The sequence below is a fragment of the Protopterus annectens genome, chromosome 12.part0 (genome assembly GCF_019279795.1).
Source record: "Protopterus annectens isolate FY-2018-M chromosome 12.part0, PAN1.0, whole genome shotgun sequence".
Classification (NCBI taxonomy): Eukaryota; Metazoa; Chordata; order Ceratodontiformes; family Protopteridae; genus Protopterus; species Protopterus annectens.
In genome coordinates this window covers 1,105,293,747-1,105,320,140 of record NC_056746.1, presented here as the reverse complement: position 1 = coordinate 1,105,320,140, position 26,394 = coordinate 1,105,293,747, and the positions used below count along the sequence as shown (strand labels likewise).

The 26,394-nt window shown below is 45.1% G+C and overlaps 1 protein-coding gene across 1 annotated transcript in view; it reads left to right on the top strand.

The window, feature by feature from the left end:
• TGIF2 (TGFB induced factor homeobox 2) overlaps window positions 1–20,234 on the top strand; it is a 54,852-nt gene extending 34,618 nt beyond the window's left edge. Inside the window, exon 3 of the mRNA XM_044090115.1 lies at window positions 17,923–20,234. Within this exon, the coding sequence (XP_043946050.1) occupies window positions 17,923–18,495 (573 nt within the window). The 3' untranslated portion in view covers window positions 18,496–20,234. The remainder of the gene's footprint in view (window positions 1–17,922) is intronic.
• Window positions 20,235–26,394: the final 6,160 nt, after the last annotated feature.

The following is a 26,394-nucleotide window of genomic DNA, read 5'->3' as shown; positions in this document are numbered from 1 at the left end:
ACCGATTCCACAACTTTCACTCTGTGGGTCCTGCTTGTGAGCCAGTTTGCAACCCACCTAGTGATGTAAGGATCGATGCCTAGTTTGGTGAGCTTATCAATGATACCTGAGTGGGGAATGGTACAAAGGCCTTGGCCAGGTCGAGGTAGGCTGTATGCACTGCCTTACCCTCATCCACAGCCTTGGTGACTGCCTCGTTGAAGTCAACCAGGTTCAGCAGGCAGGATCTCCCTTTGACAAAGCCAGACTGTGTGGGGTCAAGAGTTTGGAGATTGCCTATATCTTTAAGTAGGTCCATGATGATGCGCTCCATAGCTTTGCATACCAGACTCCTCAGGCTAATGGGGCGATAGTTCCCAGGGTCCATAGTTGCTCCCCTTTTATGGAGCGGGATGACTGTAGTAGTGCGCCATTCGTTAGGGACATCGTCTGAGGTAAGGCTGTGATTGAACAAGGCACACAGATGTGGTGCCAGTTCGTTTTGTAGCTCATGAAGGAGGCAGCCAGTGATATTATCTGGTCCCATGGATGCTGTATTCTTGGCTTTGGACAATGCAGCATTTACCTGTGCCTCAGAAATGGTGGGTATCAGGCTTTCTTCTGGTATTGTGATAGGGCCCTTGGCCAGGGAGGGAGAGGTAAAGTTGGCACTGAATCTGTCGGCCAGTATGTTGGCCATATCTGTTGTCTCAGTACAGGAGATGCCATTGTGCAATAACTCAGAGCAAATCTGGATATTGCCTTTGAGGATTTTGATATAGCTATAGAAGGCTTTGTGGTTGTTTTTGGTGTCAGCCGCAATTCTGCCTTCAGAGCTGGCTTTAGAGGATTTAAGGGACCTCGACTTTTTGTTGAGACTGACAAGGGAGATTTTCCAGATGTGTGACTTCATTTTTTATGCAACAGTTTTTTCCTTCTGTTGTAGAGTTTATTGATGGCTGGGGACCACCAGATTGGCTTCCCTTTTTTGGAGGAGAGCATCTTCGTTCTATTTGGTATGGCAAAGTCCATGAATTTGTGTACATGCTCGTACACTGCATTGGTGTATGATTGGTGTATGATTCATAGGTTCATAGGTAGGTAGGTACTAGGCTATCGGCCCAAGGGTCTATGGAAGCCCAGCCAACAAGGTTCCCTATCTTACGCCACCCAAGAAAGTTATTTTCCTGTGCCATTGACTAGCAGAGACACAGAAGTGATCCCCGGGGTGTATTTCCTATTTCCCATCCACTCATCAAGATTTTTCTTGAAGAGTGCTAATGAAGAACTTTGCTTGACATAGATGAGTAGCCTGTTCCAGAGTATGGGAAGTCTCTGGGATAGGAATCTATCCCACCAGCATGTCCTGTTTATTGTGGTGACAAGGTTTAGGTCCCTAGAGCGTGTAGCTCGGAGAGATTGGGATTTCTTTAGGTGTAGCATGTCCAACAGCTCTGGGTTTGACATAACTTTATATGTTAGGCAGAGATCACCTCTGAGTAGGCGATAATGCTACGGAGCAAAGCTGGAGCTTTTTGAGGTGGTCAGTGTAGGGCATTTGTTTGAGTCCAGTAATCCTCTTTGTGAGGTACTTCTGTGGCCTTTCCAGCTGCTGCAGATGTCTTGTGAGGTACATTCCAAAAAAGGCATTGTACTCTATAATGGGTCTAATGAGTGATGAGTAGAGGGTAACGATGACCTATTTTTTTCCTGGACGAGAACCCTTTTATGATGAGGTGTGCCACGTAGAAGGACTTCCTGACTACTGTGGCGATGTGACTATCAAAGGAGAGACTACTGTCCACCTGGGTCCCACACGGCACTTTTTGGCATTGAGCTTGAGGCCATGGCTCTGACACAAGGCATCTGTCTCAGAGAAGCTCTTCTGTAGGATGTTCACATCATTTGGGTACTTGACTATGGCTCCTAGTTTGCAGTCATCTGCAAACTTCGTTAGCCAGAGGCCTTCTGTGTTAGCATGTATTTCAGAGAAGTAGATACCAACAGGAGCGGTCACAGGATGGAACCCTGTGGTACTCCACTTGTCACTGGTTTGAGGTCAGATTTGGAGTCTGCAACTTTTACAGTGTGGGTTCTGTCAGTGAGCCAGTTGGTAACCCATCTTGTGACGTAGGGATTTATGCCTAGTTTATTGAGTTTAGCTATAATTCCAGAATGGGGGATGGTGTTGAAAGCCTTGGCGAGGTCAAGATAGGCTGTGTGAACCACTTTACCCTCATTTACGGCTTTGGTGACTGCCTCAAAGAAGTCGATCCGGTTCAGGAGGCATGATCTGCCTTTCACAAACCCGAACTGGGTGGGATCCAGAGTTTGGAGGTTACAGGTGTCTTTGTTTATGAGTTCCATGATGATACGTTCCGTGGCTTTACAGACCAGGCTCGACAGGCTAATAGGTCTATAGTTCCCGGAATCAGTGGTGGCTCCCCCTTTGTGGAGTGGGATAACTGTTGCTGTGCGCCATTCAGTGGGCACAAAGCCTGATGCGAGGCTATTATTGAACATGGTGCTTAAGTGGGGAGCCAGTTCATTCTGAAGTTAGTGTAAAACGCAGCCTGGGATGTTGTCCGGTCCCATGGATGCTGTGTTTTTGGCTTTAGAGAGTGCAGCTTTCACCTGCGTAGTTGTGATTACAGGGACTCTGCATTCTTCCTGTATAGATATGGGCCCTTTAGGGGGGGGGGGGGGTAAAGTTAGCACTGAACCTATCTGCCAGGATGTTGGCAATATCAGTTGGTTCTGTAATTTTCATGTCTTTGTGCTGTAACTCAGAGCAGATCTGGGTGTTGCCATTGAGATTCTTGACATAGCTATAGAATGCTTTGTGGTTGTCCTTTGAATTAGTGGCAATTTTATTTTCGTAGCTAGCTTTGGAGGATCTTATAAGTGATCTCAGCTTCTTACGGAGGCTGACCAGGGAGCTCCTCCACTCATGGGATTTTACTCTCTTTTGCAACAGTTTCTTCCTTCTGTTGTACAGTTTGTTTATGGCAGGGGACCACCAGATTGGCTTCCTTTTTTTGGAGGATAGCGTCTTGGTTCTGTTTGGGATAGCACGATCCATGCACTCGTGTAGGTGCTTGTAGAGCGCATTTGTGTAGGATTCAGCAGTTGTAACTGTATTGTCCATCTGCATGGGTGTCATGAAGTTCACTACTTCTGTCTTAAGAAGCATGAAGTTGGCTTTGGAGAAATTTCTTACTGTGGTTCCCTTAATGGGAGGTGGGGGTGGGATGTAGATATCAAGGGTGATTTAGCTTGTGGTCGGATCGGGTCAACGAGGAGTTGACTTCAGGTGTGGAACACCAGTCACTCATGTTGGTAATGACTAGGTCTATGATATTGTTGCCCCTGGTGGGGGTGTGGATAAGTTGATCTAGGGCATTGGAGTTTATGAATTCCAGAAAGCGTTGCGCTAAGGAGTTAGTACATGAGTAGTTTTCCCAGTTAATGGTGGGGTAGTTGAAGTCGCCCATTATTAGGGTGTTTGGTTGAACCCTAATATTTTCCAGTACATCAAGAAAAGAGGAGTGGGAATCCTGGAGCATGGTGGGGGATCTGTAGCAAGCTACAGTTTGGATTGCAGTTTTGCCAAGAGTTAGTTGCACTTGGATAACCTCGGATGCATTATGCTGAGCAACTAGCCTGGAGGTGTGGATATCCTTAATGAATATGGACACACCCCCACCTTTGATGTTTCGGTCCAGGTTAGATGGCCGAAAAGTGTGGTATGAGTTATAGCCTGGTAGTGCAGGGGTGCTCTCTGGAGACTTGAACCAGGTCTCAGTCACTGCACAGATGTCTATGTTCTCCATTTTAAGGAGTGCCTCAAGTGAGTGCATTTTGAAATTTAGACTTCTAGCATTGAGTAGCATTACCCTCAGTTTTAGCTTACCTGTTCCTGTTATGGTGGTGAATTTGTTACTTGAACCCTTCCTAAAAAAGGCGCTATAGGGGCAGCAAGAGCCTTAGCCAGTATCTGGAATCCTAGGGGCGACAGGTGCAGGCCATCTGTGGCAAAGCATCGTGGTCTGTCGACCATGTCCTCCCAAGCAGACAGCTACTGGATCCCCTCTGAATGACACCAGAAGCTTAGCCAATTGTTGAAATCAATCATTTTGTCCTTGTACTGCGGTATCATTCCGGGCGATGGCAGAATGTTACTCAGGGCTAGGGTCATACCTGCCTGGGCTACAAGATCGCAGAGCACTTCCATGTCTCTTTTCATGTAGTCCAGGGAGGTACGTCTCAGGTCATTCACACCAACATGGACAATGACCGTCATATTTGTACTTGTTGTGGAGTGACCTGAGTGCGTGGGTTATGTGGCGGATCCTGGCACCAGACAGGCAGCTGACAGTAACCTTCTTCTTGTTTAGCCTGGTGAGTGGGACATCAGTGTGCCTGACTATAGAGTCACCTATGACTAGTGTGTGGGGTATGTTGTTTTGCCTTATTGGCTGTGTTTGAGTGGCACACTGAATCTGTGGGCTATGTGTCATTTGGGTTGTGTTGGGGGATGGAGGTTGCTTGTGCTTCTGCTTTGGAGGTCTCTGTTGCTTAGACAGATTATTGTTGAGAGCCTCCGCGAATCATGCAGCTGTTTTCCATTGACATGGGTGCCGAGAAGTTAGCCACTTCTATTTTTTAGGAGCCCAAAGTCGGCTTTAGAGAACTTTTTCAGGGGTGTAGGCGAGATGGAAATTTCCATGGTGATCAGTTTGTGGTCAGATTTAACCTGGGAGGAATTGACTATAGCTGTGGAGCAACCCACACCTATAGTCAGTTTCTCCATACTACATCAGGAGATCCACCATTTATTAAAGTAACTGAGTCCCAGTTGCATGTTGTATGGATGTTCTTCGTGTTTCACTGTTGCAGTCATTACATTAGGGTAATCCTGCTGGCAGGTTACCCTCAGCCAGCCTGAATTCCAAAGTCTTGAGTCCTGTGTCGGTCGTCAGGGGTATAAAATATGCAGCCAACACCATTTTCTTCAGTCTTTCTTGCCATGCAGTGCCCGAAGCAGAAGCAGTTCGCAAGTGCCAGTCGGCAGACTCCTGAGGTTTTCGTGTTCGAGTTTCAGATCTGAAGTCTTCATTAAAAGCCAAGTACCCCGTTGGGGAAACTTTTTTTTCTGCTCCAGACCGATGTCAGAAAAAGTTATTAATTGTATTTCTTGTGGGAAGCAAATGCCTCATAAGGACTTTCATTCTTACTGTATTCCTTGCCTAGGCCCTGACCACGACGTTTCAAGTTGTCGGTTTTCTGCTAGATTTAACCAACGCACTATTAAGCGTCGGTACGATTTTGCACTAAGCTATTTTGGGCGCAGATTTAATTATACAATGTCATCGGATAGCCATCCGACTACCGGAATTCAGAAAAAGCGCAAAGAAAAAGACAGGCAACCGAGGTCCAAAACTGACGACGAAGCTTCTCCTAAGCCAGTCGCCAGTTCTCAGTGAGGCGCTTTCGCAGCCCCTGATGCCTGCTACTTTAGAGTCGCAGGCCGCTACCGACTCCCACGTGGAGTCTCAGGCCGCTAGAGACTCAAGGTATTGGAGCCTCGGAGACTATTCCCTCAGATGGGTCCGGAGCCGCTGGGCAGGCATCGGCTTCTGAGGGTGTTTTCAGACCTAAACAATTATACATTAAACAGACTACAGCTTCAATGGCAAAGACTAAAGCACCTTTAAAGGCAAATAAACAAGTTCACCAGCCACATGGACAGGCCTCCATTCCCAAAAAACAGATGCTCAAAATGGCCAAAGACTTTAATACCTTGATCAGGGGTTCCCATCCCCCTCCTGATAAGAGGCCTAGGCAAGAAACGGACTATGAATCTTCAGATCAGATTTCCATTTCCTCAGATTCCTCTTCTGATCAGGAATATTCTCTTCCCCCCTATGAGGATTTTGATGCTGAAGAGTCTATTCCTTCAGCTTCTCCTCCTGAGGACTATTCCTTTGGAGAAACCTTGCATACCATGAGGGAGCATTTCCACTGGGAGAGCCAAGATTTTTCAGAATCTAAGAAGAGGCTCGAGGACTTCCTTCTACTACCTCAACACAGGCCTCTAGTTATTCCACCTGTGTTAGACATTGTAGATGTGTTTTCAGAGTCTAGTCTGACCCCTGACTCCTTACCTCCAGCACCTGTTAAGCCTAACGGATACTACAGGGTTCCTGACTCTCATAAATTCCAGGGTCTTCACAAAGTGCCTAGCACCAGTAATTGCTTTCTGCAGACAAAGAGGAATACAGATATATCCTTACTTGGACAACTGCCTCATTCAAGCAGAGAACAAGGACATTCTGCTACAGCATCTGGCGTTTGTGAAAAGATTTTTAACATGCCTAGGGTACACAGTCAACAAAAAGAAATCAAAACTAGTACCCTCTCAAGAGATAATATTCCTGGGTGCAAGCTTAAATACAACTGCCGAGATGGCTTATCTCATGCCAGGCAATTGACTACCTATTTCAAGGAAATGGCAACAAAGGCCCAGTTATCTGCAAGAAAAATTCTGCAGGCTTTGGGTTTCATGGCATGCTGCATCCTACTAATTCCATATGCAAGACTGCATACGAGGAAACTTCAATGGTACCTAAAAAGTGTCTGGACACAACATTGCCACAGCCTGGAAACAGTGATTACTCTCGTTCCCTGCCTGCAACAGGAGTTTCGATGGTGGGCAAAGGCTTGTCACCAAAACAAGGGACAGCCATTCTCACTACCCCCAGCCAGGCAGAACCTAACAACGGATGCATCAGATTATGCCGGGGGGGGGGGGGCACATGGCAGGAAAAGGCATTCAGGGCACCTGGTCCACAAATCACATGCATCTACATATCAATCAAAAAGAGATGCTAGCTGTCCAAATGCCCTGACAGCCTTCAAGGACCTAATTCATCAGGGATAACTACTGATAAAGACAGACAATACCACGGTCATGTGGTACATAAACAAGCGGGGGGCACACATTCTTACCCTCTTTGCAGACTAGCCATGGCTTTATGGGACACAGCATTGAGTTACCAGGTTCATCTGCAGGCACAATTCCTGCCAGGAAAGGACAATACTCTGGCAGACGAATTAAGCAGAAACCTCATGGATTCCCACGAGTGGCACCTGGATCCACAAGTCTTCAGCATGATAACAAAGAAATGGGGACGCCCGGACATAGATCTATTTGCCTCCCCTCACAACTATCAACTAAAAAGATTCTGCACAAGGACTAATCACAGACAAGTATGGAAAGTGGACGCCTTATCTTTCACCGATCAGTATATGCCTTTCCTCCACTGCCTCTCCTCCCCAAGGTACTCCTAAAGGTGAGACAGGAGAAACCAAAAATTATTCTGATTGCCCCAATCTGGCCCCACCAGTACTGGTATCCGATCTTAAGGAACTTGTCTCAACATCCAGCCTGGACCTTACGTCAAATACCTCCTCTACTGTCCCAACAAAACAATCAGATTCTGCACAGCCAACTCAGGACTCTAAACCTGGCAGCATGGTGGATAATGTAGCCATACAAAGCACACCTCTCAGTAAAGCTGTGATGGATGTCATTTTGGGAGCCAGAAGGCCTAGTACTAGAAAAGCCTATGCTGGAAAAGGGAAGAGATTTTGTGCTTGGAACCAAGCTCAAGGAACTGACACAGCTGTACCAAATATTCCTCAGATTTTGCAATACTTAACTGAGATGCTGGACAAAGGCCTATCCTTTTCATCAATTAAAATTCATGCCTCTGCCATTTCGGCTCATTACAATACAGAGCCACCACTCTTTTCTCATCCTTTATTAAGGCAGTACCTCAGAGGAGCCAAAAAATTTAAGGCCTCCAAGGAGATCGCCAATGCCTACATGGAACTTCAATTATGTCTTGGAAAAACTCACACTACCTCCTTTTGAGCCAGCTGCTACTGCGGATATAAAGTTTTTATCTTGGAAAACAGCTCTGCTCCTAGCAATAACTTCTGCAAGATGAGTGTCGGAGCTACTGGCTCTCATGGCTGTGGAACCTTTTATTTTTTATCCAGACAGGGTCTCTCTGAGGACAAACCCTGCATTTATGCCTGAGGTGGTGTCCAGTGTAGCCCTTAACCAAACTATTCATTTGCCAACTTTTTATCCAAATCCACAGAACAAGGGGGAGAAAATTCTGCATTCTTTGGACGTACACAAACAACTTAGATTCTATTTGGACAAAACTAAAGATCTGAAGTAGGATATTCATTTGTCTGCAACCTGTGGGTTATGGATCCGATATCGGATCCGAACCGGCATAGTTTTCCAGCTATGGATCCAAGCTCTCAGCTCCTCCCCTCACCCATAATGCCCTGCTCTACCCTCATGACCTCAGATCTTGTTTGCCGCGCTGGTAACTGGATGTGGTTCTCATAGCTCTCAGCTAAGTGGATTTTTTCTTGTTCAAGAATAGAATATTTTTGCTTTCTTTAACCTTTTTTGTGTGAAAGTTGTAGGTTTCCTATTATTATTGACAGTTTTTAGTTTAATTTAATTTTCAGTAGTATATTTTATCCCCTCCCCTCGCTGGTACGTAGAGTGTGTGTGAGGCCTGTGTGCTTCTTTATTGTTTTACTGTTTTAAGTTACTTCTGTAACTTTTGGTTAGCTTTAGTGACTATGGCTGAACAGCCTAAGTCAATATTCTCTAAAGCCCGAGTGTGGCCATAAGCTCTCACCGGCTGATGGCCACACTCGGTGTGTTAAGTGTCTTGGGGTTGAACACCTCACATCTGGTTGTTCCATTTGTGCAGGGTTCAACCCCAGGGCACTGAGGAGCGGAGGTCCAAGCTGGTCTTGGCGGGTCTTTACCGCCGGACTCGGCCCGACCCGCTCCTTCGGGACTCCTGCGCTGCAGCTGTTCCTGTAGCACCCCTCCTGCTCCTGGGACTCAAACTCCCGCTTCAGGACAGGAGAGGGATGCATCTAAAAGGACCGGAGGGAGAAGCACCTGGCGGGCCGAGACCTCTGTTTCGCCCCGCCAGCCAAGCGGCTTCTCCCGGCTTCCTGTTGGTGCGGTCTCCTCCTTCTCGGCCCGTCACCTGTGTGCTTCTCACCGGGTCCTGAGGAGGAGGAGACCGATCTCCGCCGAGGCTATCGAGGAGGCATTCCAGGCCTACCTCGTGGCCTCGCCGAGATCTACCCATAGCTCGATGCTGATCTGGACCGATGATGCGAAGGTTCATCCAGGCCCAGATGCAGATGGGAGTGTTTGCCTCCCTCCGGGGAGCTCAACACCCTTTTCAAGCCTATTGCTCCTTCTCCGACCCGCTCCGGGTTCGAGCAACTGAGCCGAGCAGCTTCGAGCCGGGGAAGGTCGGAGCCGATAGTACTTGGTACTGGATCCGACCATGCCCTCGAAAGCGCCGGACCCGATCTCGGAGCCTGGATCCGAGCCGGATCCGGGGATCAGTGCTCCTTCGGCGCCGCCTGTGTCGGAGCGCACTGTCCTTCGGATCCGAAAGTGCTTCGCGCCGGCCCGATCCACTCTTCGGATCCGAGGGGAGCCGATTGTCGGATCCTTTGGTCGAGGTCGGCTCCTTCGGCTTTTGATGTAGTGGAGAGGGCTCTGTTGAGGGTCTCCGGACCCCGGCACTTGCTTCGCCGCCCCCGCTCCTCTGCACTGGGCCAGGCTTCCACCATCCGCCCCTGGGACAGCCCGCTTGTGCCCCAAGTTGCTCCCATGGAGCAAATTGCTGCTGCGAGGACTCCTCTGACAGCCCCCAGAGGAGGCTCCTCGCAAGCATACGCAAAAGGAGGCACATTGACTCCTGAGTCTCTCACTGAAGACACGGACTTGGAGGAAGGGAAGGCTCCCCACGGTCACCCCGAGGATGTCTCCTTCGAGACATCATGGAAATGCTCCGTATCAGGGGGTGGTCTGCCCCAAGTCTTCCTCGGACGAGTCCGTGTTCTTGGAGGCATTCAAACGGGCCCGTCTACCTCTTGGGTGTCCCCTGCCGACCCCTGGTGGACCTTATTACCACCAGGGCGTGGAAGGAACCGGACACCGTGGAGCCAATTCCCAAAAGACCTGATAAAATCCTTAGCCCGCCTTCTGACAGGACCCATTGGAGTAAGGGGCCTCCTGTAGATGCCATGTTGATGGCGGCGGCCACAAAGAGGAACTGGCTCAGGAGAGTCCTCAGTCCACCCACCGAGCAAGGAGTCTCGATGATGGACCGCTTGGGGAAGCGGATGTTCAGTTCGGCGACCTTCTCGGTAAGGGCGCTGAACTATTTGGCACATGTTATTCGGATGCAGCGAGATCTTATTAAAGAGTACGCTGCATCTCTGAGTCCATTTCGAGGAGGACAGAGCTCTGCACTCCACCAAAATGGCCACTCTTAGGTCAGTCACAAATACTTCTATGCGGCTACTCTCCCATGCTACGGAGGGCGCGGCTAGAGCTGCGGGACAGGACTGGTCACTAGACGCCAGGCCTGGCTCCGCCACTGCGATTTTTCTGAGCCCTTCAAGGCGCTGCTTATAACGCCTTTGATGGTTCTGCTCTGTTTGGCAAGACCGCTCATGAGACGCTGACCCAGAGCGAGAAGGACGGGAAGACGCTGTCTGCCGTCGGAATCCGCTTCTCTGCACCCCAGAGGCCCTATTCTAGGAACCAAAAGGGTCAGAAGAAGATGTGGTTCCGAAGTCGCAGCAGTCCCAGCCTGCTCCGGACAACCAGTCCTTCCGTGGCAGAGGAGGACAGGGAGGACGCCGCCCTAGAGGCAGAGGGGCTCCCAGAAACTTCGGGTCCAGGGAACCTTTCTCTGAACGGCCCGCAGCAACCCTGAGGGTTGCCCGACTGCTCTACTCTGGAGGCAGTCGGGGACGCTGGGCACCTAGCGGCATGGGAGTCCATAACATCGGACCGCTGGGTTCTCCAAATCATATCCAGGGATATCGCATTCCTTTCCTTCACCTTCCAAAGTTGAAGTGCCTCCCAGACGTACCACCTGCCCAAAGGGAGGCCGCTTTGGCAGAAATTGGCCATCTGCTAGAGAAAAGAGCTATCCAGCCCGCTCCCCAGACCAGATCGGATCAGGGTTCTACTCCAGGTTCTTTTAGTGCCAAAAAGACGGGGAACTAAGACCAATCCTAGACCTCTCTCTTGAACCTGGCAGTCCCCAAAGAAAAATTCAATGGTCACTCTACAATCTATTCTCCCCTTCTGGGAGAAGGCCACTGGATGTGCTCGATAGATCTCAAGGACGCGTACTACCACATCCTAATGGACAGACGCCCAGGAGGTTTCTCCGCCTCGGCTGGGAGCCAGTCACTACCAGTTCCGGTCCTTCCCTTTGGTCTCACCACAGCCCCCAGGGTGTTTACCAAAGTACTAGCAGTGGTAGCGGCCCACCTGAGGCTTCAGGGGTGCAGGTCTTTCCCTACCTGGACGACTGGCTCCTTACCGCCCAACAAGGCATCTACTTCTCTCGGCGAGACTCCATTCTCCATCTTGCTCCATTTCTGGGCATCACAATAAATACAAACAAGTCCAACCTGGCACCCACTCAGCTCTTAGATTTCATAGGGGCCAGACTAGACACAAGGAGTTTACGAGCCTTCCTCACTGCGGACAGAGTTCTAAATCTGCAGCTCCAGGTGCGGGCCATTCTCCATTCAAGTTCTGTTCCAGCGGAGTTGGTCCTGAGGGCTCTAGGGTCCATGGCTTCGACGATAGCACTTCTTTCGCTTGCCAGGCTCAATATGCGCATTCTACAGTGGACGCCTTAGTACAGTGGTCATACCTTGCTCTCCCATGCATCATCCCATAGCGCTCAGCAAGGCTTGCAAGCGCTCTGTCTTGTGGTGGTGCCACTCCCCGGATGCCCACGAGGGTCGGCCATTTTCTGCTTCTCCCCCTCGCCACGGTGACCACGGACGCCTCCCGCCTCGGGTGGGGGCACTTTATGGGCCGGACAGTCCAAGGCACGTGGAACGATTCAGAGACCTTACTGCATATCAATGTTCTAGAGATGAGAGCAGTGCTCTTAGCGTTGCTAGCACTTCAGGACTTTCTTCCCTTGGGAACAATTGCGATTCAATCGGACAATATGTCTGTTGTCTGGTACATCAACAAGCAAGGGGGAACAAGGTCTTACCCTCTTTGTCGAGAGGCCATGAGAGTGTGGGAATGGGCAATCTCCACCAATCGCTTTCTCATAGCAACGCACATTCCGGTCGGTCCAACATCCTAGCGGACAAGCTCAGTCGCACCATTCTGACCCCTTACGAGTGGTCTCTCAATTGTCAAGTAGCGGAACGATATTCGCACGGTGGGGAACCCCTTCATGCGATCTTTTGCTTCTCCCTCAAACACCAAGTGCGACAGTTTTTTCGCTCTAATACCTCCTCCCGGAGGTACCCCAAGAGACGCTCTGGTGCATGCTTGGCCACCCGGTCTTCTGTATGCCTATCCACCCTTGCCTCTGATGCTGCAAGTTCTTCAGAAAGCCTCTCGGGTGGGTTGCAGAATGATTCTCATTGCTCCATTCTGGCCTCGACAGATCTGGTTACCCTTCCTAAGGTCTCACTCGGTGAATCCTCCTTGGATTCTAGATCCCATTCCGGATCTGATATCCCATCCATCCTGCATTCCTCCCCCGAACCTGACAACCTGAAGCTGACCGCTTGGCTGCTCCAGTTCCACTCTTGATAAGGACTCCCGTATTTCTTCACCGGTAAAGGCTATTTTGGTGGCGGCTCATAAGCCATCCACTAGAAAGGTTTACCAAGCAAATGGAAACGCTTTCTCTGTGTGGGCGGAGCGGCAAGGCCTAGATCCCTTCACGGTTCCTCTCCTGTAGTGCTTGATTTTCTAACCTCTCTCTTTAATGATGGTGCCAGCAGTTCCACAGTCAAAGTTCAACTGGCGGCAATTTCTCACTATCACATTGGTCAAGAGTCTAATCCTCTTATGTCAGCCAAATTGTGCAAAACTTTTCTTAAGGGTACTTTCCTTCTCAGGCCCCCTATAAAGCAAGCAGTTCCTCCTTGGGACCTTTCTTTGGTCCTACAGGCCTTGACCGCTCCCCTTTCGAGCCCGGCTACAGTGGATCTCAAATTCTTGTCTTACAAGACAGCCTTTTGGTAGCCATTACATCAGCCAAGAGAGTTTCTGAACTTCAAGCTTTATCAGCTAAACCTCCTTACTTGGTTTTTATCCGACCGTGTCTCCCTCAGGACCAACCCGTCCTTCCTTCCTAAAATCGCTTCTGAAGCAAACATCAATCAATCCATTAACCTCCCTGTTTTCTTCCCTAAGTATGAAAACAAAGGTGAATATAGGCTACACTCACTAGATGTTCACAGGCAACTAAGATTTTATCTCAACAGGACAGCTGGTCATAGGCAATCCGACCAGCTGTTTATCTCCTTTGCAAAATTCAATTTGGGCAAGCCAATTTCCAAAGTTTCTCTGTCCCGCTGGATTTCACAGTGCATTTTATTGGCTTATCAAGCGCCAGGAAGGCCCGCACCGGAGGGTGTTCATGCCCATTCAACCCGGTCAGTATCTACCTCGGCAGCCTTCAAGGCTAGGATTCCTCTAGATGATATTTGTGCAGCAGCCACGGGCTTCATCTCATACATTTATTTCTCACTATAAGTTGGATCTTGCATCTAGGGGTAGAGCATCCTTTGGCTCCGCGGTGCTCCGGAATATCCTTCCATGATGGCCGCCCAAGATTCAGGTAGCTGGGGACTCTGTCCCACAGGTTGCAGACAAATGAATATCCTACTTCAGATTTAGAAGTTATGTACTCACCATAACGTTCCATCTGAGTAGGTGTATTCATTTGTCTGCAACCATCCCGCCTCCTATCCCCTGGCCTTTCAGTTTCCTGCATATTACTTGTTACCCTTTTGAGGGTATTGTTGCTTTGGCAAACTCGATCTGAGGTCATGAGGGTAGAGCAGGGCATTATGGGTGAGGGGAGGAGCTGAGAGCTTGGATCCATAGCTGGAAAACTATGCCGGTTCGGATCCGATATCGGATCCATAACCCACAGGTTGCAGACAAATGAATACACCTACTCAGATGGAACGTTATGGTGAGTACATAACTTCTAATTTTCAGAAAGACAGAACAATTACTAGTGGCATATGCTGCAGGATCATAAGGAAAGGCTATCTCCAAGCAGACTATTTCAAAGTAGATAGGTCACTGCATTCGTTTCTGCTACTCTCAGCATGGCAAGCCAGTGCCTAAGGGCATTAGGCCACATTCAACCAGAGCTGCAGCCACTTCTGCAGCCTTTCTCAGGGGAGTACCAACCAAAGACATTTTAGAGGCTGCTACTTGGAGTTCAGTGCACACCTTTACAAAGCATTACAATCTGCCACTTTACTCTAAATCCAGAGCAGGCTTTGCCACTGCAGTTCTGCAGGGCCTCATAGCAGCTAATGTTGTTCATCTCCAGCCCCTCAACCATAGCTTTGGGACTCTACCCAAATGTAATGACTGCAACAGTGAAACATGAAGAGTATGGTACAGTTGTGTACACTTACCATAAATGTAGATGTTCGAGTGTATTCACTGTTGCAGTCCAGGTTACCCACCCGCCATCCCCTTATTTCTGCTGTAATTTATCTTTACTTCTCTGATCTATACAACCTATGTGGTGTATTTGCTTGTAGATGAAGGTAAAGGCACCTGACATCTGGGGCAAGAAAAACTGAAGAAAATGACGTCTGCTGCATCTTTTATACCCCTGACGACCTAACGTCAGGGAGGGGGGTGACAGCAACCGACGCAGGACCCAAGACTTTGGAATTCAGGCCGACTGAGGGCAACCTGCCAGCAGGATTACCCTAATGTAATGACTGCAACAGTAAATACACTCGAACATCTACATTTATGGTAAGTGCACACAACTGTACTTTTTCTACATCAAAGTATGTAAATGTAATCTATCAAAAAGAAGACGACAAAAATAAAAACATAATGGACATGAGATACATTAAATGGTTGTATTCTGTACATTATGTAGTTTACAACACTTTATTAACACTAACCACATTTAGTAACATCAGATTTGTTATTCTTGACTTTTATTGTAAAGTCCTATTATATCTCCACTGTCTAAACACTGGTGTAAGCAAATAAAAGCACAATATGCCTGTAACAATGATGTGCAGTTTTAAGTCAGAATTATTAGTCGCAAGATTATCAAAGCAGAAATGCAACCAGTGTCAGTTTTTATAATGTTTGTACATTTCATCTCTGTGCCTTCTTAATCAAAATAAACCAATGGCTAGTAGAAGGCTTAAGATTAGTAATGCTTAAATATGATGTTAAATGAAGGCTTACCCAAATAATCAGAGGCCCACGTTGCATAGAAGCCACCTTTCTGCACAGCATGATCAGAACTGAATACTATTATCAACTTGTTGGAGCTTGATGTGATGGTACCTGGTGAATTCATTCCACAGTATTGGCCAATGATGGGGGAATCGGGAGGTCCACCATTTATTAAAGTAACCGAGTCCCAGTTACATGTTGCGTGGTTTTCTACATCAAAGTATGTAAATGTAATAGTTATTGTGTGGCCTTTGATACTACATTTAAGTTATCTTTTAAAGCTTAGCATTTCAGTACTGTGGTGCTGCTTATGTAAATTTGTCAGAAGAAGGTTCAATTCCTTTTAACCCCCCGACTGATCTGATTGTCTTATTTTGCTATGAAAGGGGAGTGAGAAACATCCTCTCTGCAGTAAAAACAAAGGAAAACAGTCTTTTTTCATAGCAGCTGTTGTGCTTCAGACATCATCAGGGTTAATTGCCCATCTAAGATTGACACCAGTACCTGACAGGGTAAACTATAGATTTATCTGTGTCTACGGTATGTTCATGCAGGCAGAGACAAATTCATCTGCAAAGTATGCGAGAAGTTAAGCTTAAAAAATAAAGGTAGGTGGTCTTTATCTTCTTTTGACTCCAAGGCAAGGAAATTAAAGTTTTAAAAAATACAAGCAGGTTTCTGATACAATATGGGACCATATTGTAGGAAGAAAAGAACCTAAGGATGGAGTTAACTGTAGGAGAGGGCAGAGTTTTCCTTTAATACTGGCAGAACTTGATGACTGTGGAATTGGGTCATTCTACCATCGCAGTCTACGTGGTGGCCGTTACTGTTCTGCAGGCTAAGACTCCAATTGCTTGACTTTCTTGAAGATTTCCAAGGTTTTTCTTGGTGAGAGAGTCAGTATCCCCCCAGCCCACGGGATCTCTGTTTTGTACTAGAGAATCTAAGACAGTTGTCACTTAAGCTGCTATGTTCCTCTCCTTTTTTAAGATTCCATTCTTGGAATAGCAGTGTGCTAGTAACCATTACATCCACTGCGGGAGTGTTAATCTATAGGCACTGCCATTCAGTCCACCATACCTCACCCTCCGTAAATGAAGGTGTCCCTGCAAACTAACACATCATTGCTAAGGTTGCTACAGAATGACATTTACATCACCTGCTCGCCCTCTGGTCATTGCCTCAACTTCTCTTAACTGAAGAAAGTTGCTTCTACATGGTTTGTTTGTTTACAAACTACTTGGATACTGTATCAGTACGGTCAAGAGCATGCTTAAATGTAACAATTTGCTTGCCTACTTTCATAGGAAGAGAGAAAGCAAGAAAGTGACTAAGCAATGCCCATTACTATTGCTGTCAAGTTGTATGTTTTTTTTTCTTTTTTTCTGTGCTACACATCCATGAAAAAATAACTCTGCACTGATGCCTAGAGCATGTTCCACAAGTGCAGTGTGTACTTTCTGCTTTATTATTTTGAAATGCCACCATAGACTACACCAAGTTCCTGCCAGACTACACTGAGTTCCTGCTCCAGATGTTATTTTTCAAGATTGACAATTGTAAAAGAATATTGTTAACCACACCACAAGTTGCATAGATAACAGAGCAGTAACACTTCTCCGGTGGAAACAGTCACACAAGGAAAATGTGCTGTCCTCAGGAAATGGCAGGTGGTGGTTCTGGGGTTGTCCAGAACTACAAAACACATTCAGTAAAGCGTCTTTTGCTTTAAAATCAAGTTGCACTGGAAATATGTGCATTAAATGAACTGCATTAAGTAATAAATGTTTTTACATAACATCTGTTCTTTAAGTGTAGCTGGTTAACCAGAAAGCTTTCTTAACTCATACCCCCAATGGAGGTCTGGAATTTTGCAGTTTAACTTCCAATGGGCAGAGCCTAAACTTTTTGATAGAATCAATTTGTGTCCTCACACTTCAAAGACATCTTCACATCTCTGGAACCATAGGTGTTAAATAAATTAAAACTTCCAGAACAAACTTTTTTATAGTGGTAGTATTCTTTGATGCTAGGTCTTAAACTGGATTTTATAGATCTCCGTAAACACAGTAACTGTTACTGTTGCAATATTTTGTAAACAACTTACAATGTCTCAGCGACTCAACACACACAATTTCAGAAGCATTGTATTTATCCAGTTGAGTGCTTTCATATGAGGTTAAGCAGTTCTGTCTGTGCTATTTATTGTCAAAATATATAGAAAAACGTAACATTTATGACAGTATAAATAAATAAGAAAAACAATATCTCTATCTGCATAAGACAGATGTCAAGTATCACAGTTATGTTGGCAAACTGTAAGCTTTAAGATGAAATCTTTGAACTCTTTGTATATAGCATGGTTTTGGAATTGTTAATGTAAATATTAACCAGCAATTGTTGACGCCTAGAGCTTGTCAGTATGTAACTGCAGAAACGCCTGTAGGCATCATTCGCCTGTAATGAGTTAAGTGGAACACTTTAAAATCCAGGTTATGACTTTGATATCATAGCATTATTTTTTTTCCTGTGAAATCAAATATTTTTGTTGCATTTTTTTTTCTGTTTTTTTTTTTTAGATTTGCAACTGGTTCATCAATGCCAGAAGACGACTTCTACCAGACATGCTCCGGAAGGATGGTAAGGATCCCAACCAGTTCACCATCTCCAGAAGAGGTGGCAAAGCATCAGACCTTGCACCTCCCCGTAATGTGACATCTGGGACAAATACACTTGTGATTCCCCCATGTAGTACACCATCTGCTGTCTTGTCAGTCTCTGTACGCCCCTCAGTAATATGTCATGCACTGACACCCAGTACCAAAGACTTTACTGATATCTGCAGTCAAACGGTGGACAGCTGTAAGAAGGCAGGTTTACAGTCCACAGAAGAGGAGCCATCCAGGCCACAGCTGAGCCTTGGAAACACAGCAATGCTGATGACTAGAATGGACACAGCTAGCCCAACCAATGGACTCTTTAACACTCCACCTCCAACACCACCAGAAGTTTGTGCTGATGATTTCAGTGACTTCCAGTTGCTGGTGGAAGTTGCTTTACAACGGGCTGCTGAATTGGAGTCTCAGCAGAAGGTTATGACCAACTCATTACGAACAAACACAGAGTGTCACAGCACTACAGAAACAAATTAGTTTTTTTTTCATTTGAAAACTGTTTTTATTGCATTCCTAGTTTGTCTTACTCACTTTATTGATATGTTGCAATCAACATGTCTTACTGTATACTGTGATTGTAGAAACCTGACTTCAGTATGTTCAGGGAACAAGTATATAGAGTTTAGAAGTACCACAGTGGTAACATAAACTAACTGGATTAGTTGACGTATATTGTTGCTGTCTTTAAAGACTAACTGTATACATGAGGGTACAGTGTTGATGCCAACCCATCAACAACAATAATGTAAACTTTTTTTTTTTTTTTTTAATACGGCCAGTAGTGCAGTTCTCCTTCATGTTGCTTTGTATTGGAGAATGTAATTTCACTAGCCACACAAACAGAATATTAGTTGGGTGAGAAATTTGCCCCACTTGAACAAGACTAGCAGACATCTTAAGCTACTGCACACAGATTCTTAATTTCTTTGTAGTTTGCATTAAGACCCGAACCTTAATGTTAATGTCAGCCTTCACTCCCACCTAAAGGGGAAAAATAGAGAGCATTCTGTTTTACTGAAGCAATTTTACATTTTTGCATACTGTACCGGTTTGCTCTGTACTGAAACGATAATCCTTTTCAGTGGTAGCATGAAGTAATAAGTCTTGATTGTTTAATTGATCTAAGCTGCACATTTTTTATAAATTTGTTCCATCCAGTTATATGGCTAGGATATTGCAGTTTACACTTTATTCTAATGCTACATTTAAGTTGTACAGAATTGTTTTTGATATGACTACTTTTTAATCTGCTGTTTAACTGGCCTGAATGGAAACAAAATTCATTGTATGTGTACTTCTCTGTTAAGGTACATGTACAGTATATTTTCTTATTGTGCAGCATTTCAGATGACCGCAGAAAGTGGGTTATGGTATGACTTTGCAGAAAGTGGTGCAGTATTGTTTTGTACTCCTCTACAGTTAGTTCAGCTGCAACTGGAAGGAATCGTGACCATGCAGTTGACTGGAGACGCATAGAGTTGGTACTGACCCATAACCATATGGCTGCCTGGAGCAAAGTAACGGAGTCGGTACTATATGTTTAAGGTCTTTATTAAAACTGCCAACACAGTAGGATAGCAACAGCATGATAATAGATGGAAACACTCTTGTGTTAAAAAAACACACAAAAGTCTTCTCTTCGGGCCTGACTGTGGTACTGCTTCAGACCAAAGTGTTGTTGCAAGCTTTTCCATCCCAAGGGTAAATCTTGTTTGTTTTGAAAGTCCTGCTGTTTTTATCAAGAAATCCGGTCACCATGAGTTATTCTGTGTTAAATAAACTGAAAGCTGGAAAGCGGTAGGTTTTGCATTCCAAACTACACAGAATACACCACAGCAGTTACATTAAGTTGATGTAGTGATATTTGTATGTTGCAGACAATTTTTTTATGGAATTATCAACACTATTCATTTGTTTGTATATCATGTCTTTTCAGTTAGCAAATTTATGTATGTATTTATATGTCTTGTCTGTCTTGTCTCCACGTTCATAATTTTATGAGTGAGTGGTGGAGTACTGTCCACTTTTTGCTTAATTTCTGTCTTCTGTGTTTTGTGTGAGTGAACAGCAGAGACTTTGATCTCCTACACTAGATCCCAATTTGGAATTATTTAAAAAAATAGACAGTGTTTAAGTTTGACTTTTGAAGCTACTCTCACTTGCATGATCTGCCATGTTTCGAGGTTTCAAGGACATGTCCCTTGTGTTTGTTCTGTTTTTTTTTTTTTTTTTTTTTTTTTTTTTTTTTTTTTTTTGTAGGCTTGCTGCCTTTCCAGGGCTTTATTTCTTTACTGACATAGCAGATATGCATTTTGTTTTTGTGTTAAGCTTTGCACACCACTTTCTATAGGCAGAGTACTAATGCATGACTTTACCCACCAGGGGCTTGGTGTTTTAAACTGTTGAGTTTTTGAAGAGAATTTAGTTGTGATGTGTAAAGACCTCATCTACCTTTTGATGGTAGTCTTTACTTCATTTCCTCACCTGAAAGTATACCTTGTGAGGATGTCTTAAGGCTCGGTACTTTTAGACCTTTGCTGCGTTTTAATTTTCTGCAAAACGTGTATGCTAAAGCCTTAATGCCTTTGCATCACCACAAACACAGGTCCAGGAAATGTGTGGCGAAATTCTCCTCGCTTCTTGTACTAATGCATTTCCTAAGCTGTAGTTGTTTCTCCTCTTCTGAGAGAAATATGTGCAGATTGGTATTTTCTTTTTCTTTAGTTCCCATTAACCTGCAAACATGAGCAGTTTACCTGACAGTAGTAATAGGCTCTGTGCATCCCCCCTCACCCTCGTTACACTTCTACCCAATGCATCCTTTGACTGCTGTGGAGAATCGCACTATACGGCTTCCTCTGTAATAATGTTCGCAGCACCCATCACCTAATCAGTTTTGAAATTTCCCCACTCACATCAGTAACCTTTTATTCCCATATTCTTCTCTATCCTGCTGTACACCTGTAGTAACTCCACTTCACATAACATTTTGTGCTGAATGTTCTATACTAACCTAATCTGCTTGTCGTCATAATGTCTTCCTCAGTGGGTTTATGCCAGCAGTTTCTTGTCATCTCCACACCTTCTGGTGCGTGTGTGTGTGTGTGTGTGTGTGTGTGTGTGTGTGTGTGTGTGTGTGTGTGTGTGTGTGTGTGTGGCACAAACCTGTTGAGCAAAGTGATCCTGCTGTACTGTATTTTGTTGTTGTCAATATGGTTTTGTCATTTTGACTTTGTATTTTGATCCGGTTTGTTAAAACAAGGGCACAAGTGGGAAAGGGCACCATTCCCTACAAGTAGCTTAACACTGATGCGAATTTATTCATTGACAATGTATTTGAATATTAACTTGTTAAATGGATGATCAAATGCATAACTGCCAAGATGTTTTTTTTTTTTTTTTGCCTAAAATCCATTCCTGTTCTTTGGAATAATTCTTATTTAGGCTTTTTATACAAGTGTATCAGTTTGAGCATGTTGCACCTGAATATATGACCACTTAAACATTTATTACCTCTTGAGAAAGATCATGTCATTGTGTGTGTGTTTTGTTCCCCCCTTTTTAACTTTGTAGTTTGTCCTGTTAAGGACAACAGGTGCTATTCAATACTATTTTTGTAAAGTAACATAATGACCATTGTATATTCTTCAGTTGAGATCTTAATAGGTTTTGGAAAAAAAATTATGTGATATCAATTTTGTTTCTTACTGTTTAGAAAATACAGCTACTGTACTGATCTTTATTTACAGAACATATTTGTTCAGATGAAATATATTATTTCAGATAATTCATGGTACTGAGTGTTTTTTGGCTTTTATTTTGACCATGTTCTGATAAGTGTCTTGTGCACCATAATCATCTGCTTTATAATATGAATATTTTGCTTTCATTTTGAAGGTTGTAGGTGAAGACTGGTGTTACTTTTAGCTTACTTATATGAAGGCAAAATGTTGCTACTGTCATTATGATCAGAAGTAATATCGACACATTTTAGTAGGTATTCTTATTAACTTGACACTACACCTATGTTTTCATGTTGGGGTGTGCAATTTGAACCTCTTGTCTGCAAAAAGGAACTATATGGTTTTTCAGTAACCTGCTGCATGAAGGCATTTTTGTCTATTTCACTTAAATTGTAGATCCCTGTGCCCAGGTCATTGTTCTAAAGGGGTGGAATTTTAATAGTGTGTGTGTGTGTGTGTGTGTGTGTGTGTGTGTGTGTGTGTGTGTGTGTGTGTGTGTGTGTGTGTGTGTGTGTGTGTGTGTGTGTGAGTGATCAGAAGTAATATCTACACATTTTAGTAGGTGTTCTTATTAACTTGACACTGCACCTATGTTTTCATGTTGGGGTGTGCAATTTGAACCTCTTGTCTGCAAAAAGGAACTATATGGTTTTTCAGTAACCTGCTGCATGAAGGCATTTTTGTCTATTTCACTTAAATTGTAGATCCCTGTGCCCAGGTCATTGTTCTAAAGGGGTGGAATTTTAATATTGTGTGTGTGTGTGTGTGTGTGTGTGTGTGTGTGTGTGTGTGTGTGTGCTACCGAAAATGTTGCCTTTATTCTTCTCTACCCCTTTAATCCTGTTTATTAGGGGAAGATGGAACATATATTTCATAATTCACTTAAGAAAAAATCTTTGGGACTGTTCCTTTTGCAGTGCATTTTAAAGATCCAATGTAAATTCTTTACAAGTTACAGTTTTAGGTTTAGAATGACTAGTTCTGGGGAAAATGGGGCATGATTTAAAGTGTAAGTTAAAACCAAAAGTGTCATTGTACATTTTAATATTTCGGACTTTAAACCTAGGGAATTAAGTGTTTCATGGACTTGGAGATGTTTAATTGTGTGATTTTTCTTTTTTCATTTGGATATCACTCTTGTGCTCTGTTTCACTGCTGTTTTACATCAGCACTATTCCACACGCAGACATTAATGGCAGACATGGAAGTCTAAATACAAATCTTAGTTCTTTAGGGGATAGCTGACTGACTGCCTGACAGAACCTATGTGGATAAGAGTCGCGTGTGGGATCGTAGGATCATAGGAGGTTACTAGGCTAATGGCCCTGGGGCCCTTACAAGCCTAGCCAAGAGTTTATCCCAAAAAAAGAAACCTTAGTCAGCACCTGTCGCCCGTCAGTGAGGGACAAAGGTGGAACCCCTGGGACAAATTTGTGGTTTCCCATCCACCCATCAAGGTTGCGCTTGAAGAGGGTCAGCGAGGTACTCTTTGACATGTATGGGAAGTCTATTCCAGAGACGAGGCAGCCTCGGAGGCAAACCTGTCTCTTCAGCAGGTTTTGTTGATGTCACATATTAGATTTAGGCCTATTGAGTGGGTAATGCGCAAGAAGTTAGACTTCTGGATATGGAGCATCTCTAGTAGGGCAGGGTCTGATATTGCCTTGTAGGCGAGACACAGATCACCTCTGAGCAATCTGTATGATACAGAGTAGAGTGATAGTGATTTGAGCCATGACTTCTCTTTGTGGGGTATTTCTGTGGCCTTTCCAGTTAGTGCAGGTGTTTTGAGAGGTACATACCAAACTGGGCATTATACTCAATTATGGGTCTAATGAGGGAGAAGTACAGAGAGGCAATAACCTTTTTTTTCTGGATGCAATCCCTTTACTTAGGAGATGTACCAAGTAAAAGGCTTTTCTGGCCACATGATGGTCGAATGTGAAATTGTTGTCAACCTGAGTACACAGGTCTCTCACCACGAGTTGTGTGCTTAGGTAGTTGCTGTTGATGTGGTAATCATTAGGGGCCATGTTTTTGCTGAGTGGTATGATATATGTTTTTGTGTTTAACTTGAGGCCATGATTTTGGCACCAGTTATTTGTAGCTGTGAGACCCTCTTGCAGTATGTTAACATAATTTGGGGAGTCATTGACCGCACCCAACTTAGTCATCCGCAAACTTGGTCAGCCACAGGCCCTTTGTCTTTGCCTGTTCCTCTGATAAGTAGATGCCAAACAGTAGGGGTCCCAGGACAGATCCCTGGGGAACACCACTAATGACAGGTCTGTCAGAGGTGGTGGCACCTCTTTTGACCTTGTGGGTCCTATCTGTGAGCCACTTGGCCACCCATCTGACGAGATGGGGATTAACACCAAGTTGTGTTAGCTTTTCGATGATGCCCACATGGGGGATTGTGTCATAGGCCTTGGCTAAGGTAAGCTTTATGTACTGACTTTCCCTCATCCAGGGCTTTGGTGGCAGTGTCAAATATGTCAGCTAGGTTCAATAGGCAAGATCTGCCCCTGACGAATTCGAATTTGGTTGGGTCGAGTGTTTGGAGATTGCCTTTATGCGATCCATAATAATACGCTCCATGGCTTTACACATCAGACTTGTCAAGCTAATGGGACAATACGTTTCCTGGGTCAGTAGTGGCACCACCTTTGTGCAAGGGGGTGACAATGGTGGTTCTCCACTCCACTCTGCTGGAATGAAGCCTGTAATTAGGCTGTGCTCAATGGCGAAGCTAGTTCTTGCTGGAGATGGTGTAGAATACAGACTGGGATCAGCCAGCAGGTTGGCTAAGTCAGCAGAATCCGTGTAAGTTGTAGCATTAAGTACTAAGTTGGAACAAACTTGGGCTTTGCCATGAAGGTTTCGAACGTAACTGAAGAAGGACTTGTGGTTTCCCTTTGCTTCAGAGGCTAGTTTCAACTCATATTTGGCTTTGAAGTTTTTCACTAGTGATCTAATTTGCTTGTTGAGGTGGAGGATGGAGATTTTTCTAATTCGAGAGTTCCTTTTTGCCCTTGGACAACAGTTTCTTCCTTTTGTTGTAAAGCCTGTTGATAGAGGATGTCCACCAAACAGGTTTGTGTTTCCTTAAGGAGCAGGTTTTAGTTCTATTGGGTATGGCTGAGTCCATGCAGTTGTACAGGTGCTTGTATACTGCACTGGCATACTGTTCAGCATAGTTGTCTACATCCTCTGAGGGTGGTGGTGGTGGTGTGAAGCTGCTGATGCCCTCCCTTAAGAGGGTGTAGTCATCTTTTGAGACGTTTTTTTTTTAGCCTGGCTATGGCTGGGGAGGGGTTGGATGGGATAGAAACTTCGAATGAGACAGACTGATGATCTGATCTCACCAGAGAAGAACATACTATGGGAGTGGTGCAGCTGTCACCCATGTTTGGTGAGAAACAAGTCCAGTATGTTATCTCTTCTTGTGGGGGATGAGACCAGCTGGTCTAGTGCGTTAGAGTTGATGAAGTCAAGGAATCGTTTGGTGAGTGCATTAGTGCAGGAATAGTTCACCCAGTCTGTGGTGGGGTAGTTGGTCACCAAAGATCGGGGTGTTAGGAAGTACCTTGATGGCGTCAAGTAGGTCCAGGAAGGAGGAGTGGCTGTCCTGAGACATGGAGGGGAGTCTGTAGCTGGCTATAACTTGGATGGGTATATTGCCAACTGTCAGTCCAACCTGCAGTAATTCCAGTGCCTCATGCTGGTAAACCAGTCTGGAGGTGTACCTTGTTTATTGAAGATAGTCTCCACCACCCATAGTCTTTCTGGCCTCATTTTGGGGTCGGAAAGTGTGGAATGAGGTATAGCCTGGTAAGGCAGGGGTGCTGTCCGCAGCCCTGAACCAAGTTTCTGTGACTGCACAGACATCTGCATCTTCCAGTGTGAGAAGGGCCTCCAGTGAGTGCATTTTCAGATTAAGGCTCCTAGTATTGAGCAGCATGACCTTCAGTTTGCTTTCTGATACTACTTTCATGTTGGAAGAGTTGTCTTTGGGACGTAGCCTAAAAAAGGCAGAAAAAAGGCAGAATGGGAGGGGTGGCAAGAGCCTTGGCCTTGATCTGGACCCCCAGGGGTGACAGATGGAGGCCATCTCTGGCAAAGCATCAAGGCTTGTCAGCCATGTCATCCCAGGCATACAGATGCTGGATTCCCTTGGAAGAACACCAGAAACTAAGCCAATTGTTGAAGTCAGTCATTTTTTGTTGGTATTGTGGCATAATTCTTGGTGAAGACAGGCTGCTGCTCAGGGCCAGGGTTACACCAGCCTGGAGCATGTAGTCTGAGAACGCAGTCATATCTCTCTTCATATAGCCCAGGGAGGTATGTCTCAAGTCATTCACACCAACATGGACAATGACAGATTCATACTTGTAAGTGTTTTGGAGAGACTTAAGTGCATGTAGGATCTAGCGCCTGACAAACAGCTGACCGTGACCTTCTCCTTGTTGAGCCTGGTGAGGGGGACATCAGTGTGTCTCACTATTGAGTCGCAAATGACTAGTATGTTTGGTTTGCTGTTATGCCTTATGGGCTGCATTGGTTTATTGTTATGCCTACTGGGCTGTGTTTATGAGACAGTGGTGTGTTGACTACTGTGTGTGATGTGATTGTC